General features: G+C 34.4%; 2 protein-coding genes across 11 annotated transcripts in view; both read left to right on the forward strand.

Moving 5' to 3' along the window:
- Positions 1–3,133, forward strand: part of Ndae1 (Na[+]-driven anion exchanger 1) — a 38,689-nt gene extending 35,556 nt beyond the window's left edge. For all 9 annotated transcript variants that reach the window (XM_066397966.1, XM_066397962.1, XM_066397968.1 and 6 more), the window contains one exon: positions 258–3,133. In XM_066397966.1, coding sequence (XP_066254063.1) covers positions 258–271 — 14 coding nt within the window. In that variant the 3' untranslated portion in view covers positions 272–3,133. The remainder of the gene's footprint in view (positions 1–257) is intronic.
- Positions 3,134–3,472: 339 nt separating this feature from the next.
- LOC136413995 (uncharacterized) lies at positions 3,473–8,437 on the forward strand. Of its 2 annotated transcripts, XM_066397776.1 has the most exons (4): positions 3,473–3,619; positions 7,670–7,868; positions 7,932–8,103; positions 8,166–8,437. In XM_066397776.1, the coding sequence occupies exons 1-4, from the start codon at positions 3,603–3,605 to the stop codon at positions 8,375–8,377; spliced, it is 600 nt and encodes a 199-aa protein (XP_066253873.1). In that variant the 5' UTR covers positions 3,473–3,602; the 3' UTR covers positions 8,378–8,437. The 2 variants fall into 2 exon arrangements, with proteins under 2 accessions (XP_066253873.1, XP_066253872.1); XM_066397775.1 differs by lacking the exon at positions 3,473–3,619 and having other exon boundaries at positions 7,626–7,868.
- The last annotated feature ends 2,555 nt before the right edge of the window (positions 8,438–10,992 follow it).

Consider the following 10,992-nt stretch of genomic DNA (forward strand, 5'->3'; position numbering starts at 1 on the left):
ATTGAACTCTTGCATGGGCATGTTGTGATGTTTAGAAACAATACACTTTTCACTTGCATGTTTTACTTGTTACCTATTTTAAATATTTAATACAGAGCTTCCCAATAAGTGATTTTATGTTTTTTTTATAATACTTACTATTTATTAGCGAAAATGCTCAAATTATTTTTATTCTTTTACTGTCTTGTTTACACGTTTTCGCTAAAATTTTATAACCCTCTTTCAATCCAATGTTAAGTATAATTTTGCTTTTTTAGTGCGAACAAACTAAACAGTTTAAATACTGGAGCAGGGACTCCAAGTCGAAACTGAAGCAAGAAAATTCGCAAGAAACCCATGTCTAAATAATAGATTTACACATACGTATTTATTTTGTAAGTTTAATATAATATCTAATACAAATGTTTAGCAATATAGTTACATATATTAATAAGTCTTGTTGTAAGGGTATTGCAATGATACTAACCTCCTGTATTCCCCCTTTTCAACTTGTTGTAAAAGGAGCTTATGTAAATCAGGGGTATAAAACAGCGTAGCTCGCATTAAATGGGATTTTTCCTTATGTCCAGATTCGTCCTAGTCAAACTAACTTATGATATAAAAAATGAAAATTGTCCATAAAATAGGACGGAATGCTCGTCAGAACAAAAGTACGATTTATTTAGCTTTTGAAGAGTAAAATGGTTGTGCGTTTAATCGAGTTTCAAATAACAGATAGAGAATTTTTCAGGAAGAATAGTTAAAACTTTTGGCTTGTAATAGCGTGATAAAAGAACATAATGTTAAAAAAAAAAGAAAGAGAGAAACATAACATCTCAAGGGGATCAATGACGAGTAAAACATTTCCCAAAAATGGCTTATTAGTCAATTATTAAAATGGTCCTTCGTAGTACGAACTCTTAAAACTCCGACGTACGACCTCAGGTACGTTTCCGTTCAGAAACCGGTCTCTGTACTTTTTTGTTTTACCTCAATTAAGTATTGTCCTCGTCGCTAATGTGTACTGTAATGATTAAGAAAAATATTTTAATAATTGATTAAACACAAAACATCGCAACAATAATCCACTCTTAACCACCTTTGTTGTAACTTTTACTTTATATCGATGTGACAACTTGACCAAGATGCACCTCATTCTAACCTTTCATTAGTCTTGCTTGCTTTCTTGGTTAATAGCCTCACCAACGAAGGTAACTAGCCAGTGCAATTTTTTTTTGTATTTTAGAGAATTACGAAATTTTAGTCGCGTCGGAGACGCTCCGACCCTGACTGTTTTATTAACTAATTTTTTGAGTTTTAATTTTGGTTTCAACTAAACTTGAAGAGCTTCTTGACTTCCTTCAAATTTAGTTTTAATTTTCGGTGATTTATTAGGAACATTTAGGGAATAAAATTTGCGAAATTTATTGGAGTACGTCGTTTGTTAAGTACTCTTTAGCAGAGAATATTTTTTCAATTCCAAAATATATTATAAGTTAATAATATTGCACATCAGTTCGATTCTTTTTGTCCTTCGCAGTACGCCCCTGTCTTGTTGTTCAACTGTTGAAGTGAGTGTATATAAAGATCTTAATTGAAGGTTTTGATGAAGATCGCGGCGTCAAAACCTTCCACCACGAACCAAAAATCACACCAGTCAAATTCAATGCCAACATTAAATAAATGAAAAAAAACTATTTTTTCCATTAATGTGATTGACTTATTTCAGTCCAATTATTCACAAGATGGAACCGAATTAAATGTTATCAAGAAAAAGTCTATCATAGTTTCTGCAGTTGTAACAATTTATTGGGTGAAACTGGTGCAAAACTCACTTATCGCACTCATAAGACGCCCTCGACACGTATCAATAAGCTATCTTATGTGAAATGTAACATTTTCGGCACTAGTAGCGTAATTGGTGTATTATTTTCATGTCTTACATTACAAGTAACATTTTTAAGCAGTTTTAGTCTGGATTTTCCATATTTTCATTTTCATTTTAAAATGTGTGGATTTTAACATAAAAAGGAATTTCCTAAATATTGTGCTAATTGGGTTACAATATCGGCGTTATTACGGCGCTTACCGATCCTAAGTCAACAACTTTTGGACAAAAAACTTTATAGATGCCTTAAATAAGTGACATAGTATAATATAGTCTAAAAAAAGTCTAAAAATATTTCTTAAAACAACAAAGGGCATTATTTTAATATATAAAAATGCAAACAAAAATGTTAAAAATCTTTAGTATTTTCATGTACCTACAAAATGCGGCCCCAAGCATCACAGAAGGTTAGTTCACCAATGCCAAGTGTAATTATTAGATCTTACTTCATTATATCTCAGAATTATTACCATTATAACTACTTCCAAAATAGAAAACCTCATACCGCATTTACTCCTTGATATAGCCAAATCTTCAAGAGAAGTTGAATTAGTTAAATTATTAATTATACGTAGTGGATTTTTTAAAATTTTTGTTTTGGAATAACGTCTCACACAGGAATAGAGGTTGCTGGTGTGATGGACTTACACGCTATCTTCGGTTAAAATTAACTCAGAATATCTTTTATTAAGAGCTTCTACGAGGACCATTGTTAATGTGTCACTGAGACCGTAATGGTCACCGTCTTCAGAAATTGAAAAGAAATTATTATAAAAACGAAAATTAACAGAGTTTAAATATATGATATACGTAAAATTCACATGGAAAAGTCATTCCTCATCACAATCGCTGAAGAATCACAGTTCTTGCACGATCAGTGTCAACTGCTGTTACTCGTCAGCGATTGCGCCTTTTCTTACTGAAAAAGAATTTTGACTGAGGAAAACAGATCAGTCCAAAAGTCCAGCAGCCCCTATTCGTGTGTGAGGCGGTATTCTTAGACAAAATAAAAGAAAAAATTAACATTCCGCCTGAAATGTAGAGTTCATGTTTACGTAGATGATAGCGCAATTCAACAGTAATAAGCAGCATAATGTAAGGCATTAGGTAAATAAGTGTAAAATTAATTAATTGTAGCAAAAATTTTATATTTTATATAAGCTTTAATCCATCATTTATGTCTCACATAAGTATAATACGTGCTGGCCATCATATTACCAAAATATACCTCCATTTTGGTCTAAATAAAGCAATTATTAAAGTAAAGACATCCCTCTGTTATTTACAAAAATGCTCCACAATTCTTAGAAAATATGATGTATTTCCCAAGTGATTAAACACCCAGTTAATCCGCAATTCGAGTAATTCAAAACGGCAGCCAAAATGATTGAGCCGGAATAGGAAGTTAATGCGAAAGTAAAAATTCAAGGAATTTCGAAAAATGGGTGAAGATAGCCCACATTCTGCACCGATACATTAGTTGCAGGGGGCCACACAAAAATAATTTATTTTGTTAACACCACTACATCTGCTCATGTCACATTCCGAGTCGCTGGTACCATATAGCCCATGAAAATTTGCATTGGTCCGCTGTAAAGTGAAGGGAAAATCAAAGAACAAAGTTTATAAATGTAAGCTTAACTTCGGCAAAGAATCTAGTAAAACGACTTAAGTGAGTGCAAACGGAACGCAGAAGTTTTTCAGTTTTTGTTTTCGTTTTTATCTTCTGGTGATAATGAAGACTAAATTTATGTAAGTAGTCCACTATAGAATACGCTATGTTTTAGGATCTACGTCAAGAGCCAAGCCCAATATTTGCCAAATTTTTTAAGTATTGAAGGTCTAAATAAAGACAGACGTAATTATTCATTTCACTTTTCCTTTCTTTCTCCGGCAAGTGCATAGCTTGAAACAGGTTTCGTCGACACCTTAGAAGCGTGATTAATTTTTTTTTCAGAGGTTTTAACCAAGGCTTAATTAGGTCTTAAAGAACCGGACTTAGAGAATTTTTGTATTTTTCATGTACTCGCCTGCACAACAATCATCGTCATTTTCGTAACTAACACCGTGTTTTCTAGGTTAATAGGTAGATTGTGAGGCATTATCACCGATACGTAAATCTCTGGGGTCTTAGTTTTGTAAAACGTTTTTACATAATTGTTTTGATGATCAAAATGTCACCGGTGTCGTAACCAATTGAATGTGAAATCGAAAATTTATCTCTTTACTTCGCGTTGCAAATCGGATTTTCGATCTGGCGCCGAAGAAGGATGCGGAGAACCAGTGAAGTGTTGTATTGTGAATATGATAAACATACCAGACATCTCCGTGAAATGGAATGCACCGATTGTCTAATTTGATTGCAAAATTGGAGGACCAAGCCATTGAGGCAACATAGGAAGGCTTCAAAAATTAGGTACCTACTGCATTACTACATTGACTCCCACTGTTCCCAATTCCGAGCCGAAGGAAGATTTATTGCTTAACTTCATTGTTTTGAATGCCAAAGTGGACGATTTTTGCAACCAATCAAATGTCACGAACGTATTTAAAACAGTGACTTTATGCTTAGGAATTTTAAACGTTCTTATGCACATTTCATACGCAGGTTGGGCTGATTTTCACAACGGAGAACTTCGTTGTGGGCAAAATTGAATTCTTACGATTTTTTTCCTTGGGAACAAAAAGATTATTGAAAAAAATCAATAAAGACGACGAATAATTACTTCTGCTAATCAGCACGTAAATATCGATGACCATAAAAATACTAAAGGTGCTGTGTTTCAAAAGAGAAAAAGGGCAATGGGGATCAAATCGGGAGATCTTGCCGGCGTTCCAATCGTATCCAATCTATTTCCTGGATAAAACTAACCTAACCGTTTTCTCACTGGTAATTAAAATCATAGTAATGGACAAGGTATAGCGTCACCTAACAGAATGTGCTGTTTTGTCGCATACTTTATTGAATGAATGTCTAGGCGATTCCGGTTAGGTGAATGCATAATTCCAATATTTGTTTTCCTAAAAAAAAATTATAGTTAGTTTTGTTTTTCCTAAAAGCGGTTTCTGAGAATTTGTTTGGTCTACAAAACTATTTTTTTGGAATTGGTACACTTCCGATTATTGTCGCAGATATCCGAAAGAACTCAATATTCTGATTTTCAAGTTTTTAGAAAACTCGGATCATCCATCGAAGAGAAAAATTTTTTTATGGACGTCATATCTAATTTTTACATTTTCTGCCTTTTTTTGTCCTCTCAGCAATTATTAGTCACACAGATAAATTGGTATAATATGGCAGCAGCATTGTTTTATATTATTCGTCCTTGAAGATCTTATCAAGATTCCAAAGTAGATGGGGACGTGCAGAGTTTCCTGAGAACAAAACGATATCAAAATTAATGAGTATTAAGCTTCCATCAGGAGAATTACTGGATAATAATTTATTATTAGTCAATTGGATATACAACAAATTTTACGTCATTAATAAACTCCAATGCCTAGAAATAACTCGTTACACTAGTTTTCTTTTCAAAATTGCTGTTTCTTAATATATTGATGAACAGTCTCTTAAAGTAATTTTCGGCTAAACTAGTACGGGGCCGATCTGTTTAAAGTGGCACACTTGGCTTGGATTTACTGCCATAGACTTGCACAATATTAATTTAAGATGATGTGGATTCTATGTCAGCACTGTAAAAAATGGTACCATACTTGCTGAGTTTCACGTATTGCAGTGAGACAGTAAAGTTTGAAGACCTCTTTATAAGGGCAATTACAAATTAAAAGAAACATGTCACAAAACCAACGATTTAACATAAATATTTTCAATCTCTGAAATCCAGATATCCGCATGGGAAAAAGCTATATAATAGGACTTAAATGAGCAAAGGGTGATTTCTAATGATAGTGATTCAGCTAAAATATCAAAAGTGGATTAGCCCTAACTTCATTATGAAACATTGGATCAGCCCTACTCAACGTAACATTCAACCAAAACCAATGGCAAGAACCGAACACGGTAGAAGAAGTAAAACCACAATTTCAGTGAGGAATGCTGGTGGATAGAATGAAGGGCACGAACTGGAAGAGTGTGCTGCTGATGGCATTTTTTAGATCAAAGAGATCAGTATCAGTATCCAATGGTGCGGCATGGAATCGAATGTAGAACAATACAATCGAGAAAATGAAAGCCTAGAAGAAAAATAGGGCCAGGGCTGTTAATCAGAGAAAACCATTAACAAAAAGTGCTCTTGTTTGGGGTCGGGCGACATAGAGTTGAATTTCAACGATTTGACTTGACTTGGGAGATTTTTTTGGATTTTATAGCTTAGACGTCACTGATGGAGGTAATTCTCAGATGGAGCCGTACAATGCTGGACACTGGGGCCCATCGAAAAAATAAATACATTTAGCCTCTTTCATCATAATATTCGATCTATTCACAACAAAATGAACAAATTTGAGGCCTTCCTGATTGACAACCCTCACTCTTTCATAGAGGTGACTTTAAACTGGAATTTCTCGAGGAAATAGAGGGTCTCTGTTGAAAAACCTACCTTCTTTCAGTAGCCGATTTTCACATCTTAGTTTACCGTTAAATCTAGCAACTTTTGCCTCATTTAAGCGATCTTGTAACTCTAACAGTGTAAGATTTAGCAATGGTGAGCCATAACAATTGAACCACTCTGTATGGCCGGACAGTTCACTGTATTGTGTCTGAGGGCTAATTTCCCCCTGATCCGCCACTGACTGTGAGATCGCACTGTCGCCAAAGAAAACGTATACAAAATGCAATTTTCATGTAAGAATCAGTAACTCGAAATAAAAATCCGGGTAGTACCGAAAAAGATGAAAAAAAGTTAAGGGAAATTGTATCATTTAAAATTGGAAAAATTCATCAAAGCTTTATGGAAAAGTGTATCTGACTGATAGTCATGGATATATATATGTTGACACTTTACGATTCTTAGTTTTGCAAAAAAGTCAGTGTCGTACCGAAACCGAAGCTTCTCGTCAGCCCTCACTGTGCGACGGGAGCACCGAGGTTTGTAATGATGGATGATTGTAATAAAAGGCTTCAGCTATGTTTTACACTAAATCCGTAATTATCGAAACATTTTCAGAAATTTTCGTTAAAAATATTCATCTGTTTAGATTACTAATATACAGTTTTTCACACACCTTTAAGTAGATCTGCTAGATGCTAAATATAAATGTATTTATCTGCCATCGTGAAAAATAGGTGAACAGTTTCAATTTAAAGGTGTACAATATTCATTGAGATCAATTGAGCTGATACAATAATTTGTTCACTATGATGAATTGAAATCAGTTACACGTTTTATATCAAAAAGGTCCGTCTTTTTTAATTCAAATTAAATCGATAAGTAGGCACATTTCCCAAGAAAAATTTTGAAATTTATATAGGCATTAGCTTTGCATTAAAAGACCATTAACAAATAATCGTAAAAAAGAGGAAAAGTGTTACGCGATCCTTAAGTAATATATTGACGAGATGCGAATTTAAACTAACACCATGCAGACGAATCTCGGTAGTCGCTTTCTAAGGAAATCGATTTGATATGGTAAATGGTAAATAATCATAGATGTATGATTACGCATTATATTGCCGGAATAGATTAGTCTCATCCAGGACCGGTTTAAGCATTCACGCCTACCCATGTTCCGTTCTCGTATTATTTCTAATTTTTTTATCTAGAAGTAGGTCCTTCCATGGTGCTTAGAATAGACAAAAACAGCATCAGCTATAATGTTAACAGTAGAGTCGATATTTTTCAGAATACTTTGCGGTCTCTTGGCACTCGCTTCTATCTGCTCAGCCCGTCCAGCTGAGACAGAATATGAATATGAAGATGAACCTGCACCACCCCCAAAGAAGGCCCCTGCCAGACCTCTGGTAGGCAGAAGAAATCCCCTTGCACCACAAAATAAAAAAGCTGCCAGCACCACTACCACAACCACCGAGGCAGCTGCAGAAGTAAGTAAACAACTTTTTTTGATAAACCTCTAACAAACACCAAGAAATGTTCCACTCTGACAGGTCGAAGTGGAAGAAGGTGCCGAAGGAGACTACGTAGAAGAACAACAACAAGAAACCAGCTCAACTACTGAAACCCCAAAGAAGTTCCTCAAGGGCGGTATTGTCCGGCCATTCAGAAGCAACGATGATCTCTTGGCTTCTCTGAAGAGAAGGAGGGAACAAGTGGTGAGCAGTAAGTGTCCACAAAAAAGCTCAACATCCTATAAGATTTCGAGAGAATTGTTATTGTTTTAGATAAGCAAATAAAGCCAGCTCCTGTCAGTGAGCCGAAAGAGGAAGTTGCTGAACCAGTCCAGAAAGAGTCAAAACCAGCTGCAGCTTCTGGCCGTAGGAATCGATTTAGCAAACCTGGAAAATCAGCCAAAAGTGAAGAGATACCAGAGGAAAGTGCGTCAACGACGACTCCAGCAAGAACAGGGCGAGGAAGGTTCAGTGCTAGAAGTTAGAATAGAAAATTGTTAATTTCCCAGAGAATAAAGTTATACTAAACAATCGCCTCTTAAAAACAAAGCAATAGAGAAAAAATGTTTTTACTTTTTTACTTTTATAACGAAAGTACATTAATCGCGTCGAGAACGAAATCAAAATAGAGTTTGTTGAAAATCAGTGAGTATGTAAATATAAATTATTAGCATAGAATAAAGTGTATTAAGGTTTAAAGTTTTATTATTGTGGATTCTTCCCATATCAAGACAATACATAAGAGGTGGCTTTGAGAGGTGGATCACCTCTGATATTCCAAACATATTTTTAACAAATTAAGGAAGGTTATTAATGACTTTTTAACACTTCCGATTTAAGCGGAGTGACACAATTACTTTAAGTATGGAATTTTTAACGTTTACGCCGAAGTAGGTACAAATAAGTAATAAAATTACAAAACCGAAATTTATAAAAAAATTCTGCTTTGCGGTCATTTCATGCACTGGTTGCAAATGATCGTTACAGATAGATAGAGACTGAAATTGAGCATAAATCACCACAAAATATTGAAGAAATTTTTGAAGAAATTAAGTAAAAGAATACACTTCGATTTGAATTATGAGTCAAAGTCATATGGAAGGATGTTATGGAAAAGGGGATAGTTAAGGTTAGTTCAGATTAGTAATTTAATTTATTAGTAATTAGTAATAATAAGTAAGTTACTAATAATTTAAAATAATTAATTAGTGCAGGAACTGTTGTAATGAAATAACCGCAAAAAGATTTGTTCCTTTCCCAACATGGGGGTGCCGAGCTATAGGAGCCTTCTACAAATATCAAGCTTTGAGACGCAGAATACTTGATTAACACGTATATCAGTCAATGAATTAAAATTTAATAAAAACCTTATGTTTATTTCTAGAATTTGTATATTATGAAAACTGTTCAATTGTAAGTTGCCACCCTTCACACACGAGAATAAAAGATTACGCACGAGCAGCAGGCGAGGACTTCTACCCTTAATTTGTGTCGTAGGCGCTCTTGCCTGTGGCTTGAGTGCCACATTTTGGGTTCGTGTGATCAAAAACTTTGTGATTTTGTGATGACTTTGTGATTCTTCTTACTGCCAAAAAGTACAAACACAAATAAAAAGAATTAGCCGGTTGGGAATCGCAGTCGGCGTCTTCACATCAAAAGTCTAACACAATTGAGTTGACTCGGTCATTTTCATACTGGCCTAGAAGGTAATGATTTTGATGTTTCATTAAATGTTTACTTTCCAGATTAGTATCTTTTTGCTGTTTCGGAGATGCATATGACATAACTTAGTTGTTGATAGGGCGCATTCTGCCTAATTCAATGACCAGTGTAACTATTGCAGATAGAGTCGACAATTTTGCACTCAACTATTTACATATGATATAATACCACTTACAGTGGCCGTATGGCTGCATACCACATTTGAGGAAGACGTATTTTTTAATTTATTAGAATTTTCTAACAAAGGAGCTACGTGAATCACCCTGTATTTTTTATCAAAAATTTTACAAAATTCCTTATTTACTTTTAGGCGTGGCACGTTAGGCAATATTTGCTTTCTATTTCGATTGAAACTATTCTACAGCTATCTGTATTTACAGGAAAAACTACATCAGAAACCGTTTTTACTTTCTCGATATCTTGGTTAAGTGAAATATAGAGAGGGTCCCAAAATACCGAGTTCGCGTTCACGAAATATGGAATGTGCGCAGTTGCGATATGGAAGCAAAGAACAGGGAGAGAGGAGCGAAAATCTAGAAAAAAAGTAAAGAAGTGAATGCTAAATCATTATTTTTGTTCGATAAAGAAATATTAATACTTTTCATAACAACGCTCGGTGACAACAACTGTGATTAAGTGTGCTTAAATATAATTTTAAGCTCCATGATTTATTAGTGCCCGTCAGGAAATTCGATGTATATTTAAAATATACACTCAAATGGATGTGTTGAACAATGAAATGGCAATAGAACACAAATATTACATAAATTTTACATAAGTACAACATTAATTTTAACAATAAAAAACGCTAATAGACTATCGAATGTAGCAGTATTATAAGATAATAAAATATGCATAACAATACTAAAATCATTTCTAATGTACGTATCTAATGATTTTTCCTACGAACTCACGATAGGAGATGAGCCTTCGTCGTTAATTTAACTGTCATCAGTGTGTGGTAAAGCGGGTATCTCTTTCCGCATTTGTTGATAATCGCATGGCAATTTGATACCACAAAAGGCCGAAGTTCTTAACTATAAAACCGTCTACCTGAAAAATAAAGTTTCAAAAATCTCGCCATTCTGCAAACAAAAAGCGAAAAGGCAGCAAACTTTGAAGGTTGGCAAGACAAGAGCAGTAAAAAATTTCTTTTTCTTGTTGACGCATTTTTAACCGGTTTATCACAATAACATGTATAGGGTGGGTAACTTACTTGGGGCCACGTCTATTACTAAAATTGTCCACGTAATGCTGGTGAAATTTGAGCTTGAGTATTTGTGCTAAAAATGGCAATTTATCTTTGTTAGACATACTACTTCATTTCTTCATCTAGTTAATTTCGCTTAATTACCGTATTAATTATATGTAAATCCTG

This window comes from Euwallacea similis, chromosome 16 (assembly GCF_039881205.1).
Source record: "Euwallacea similis isolate ESF13 chromosome 16, ESF131.1, whole genome shotgun sequence".
NCBI lineage: Eukaryota > Metazoa > Arthropoda > Insecta > Coleoptera > Curculionidae > Euwallacea > Euwallacea similis.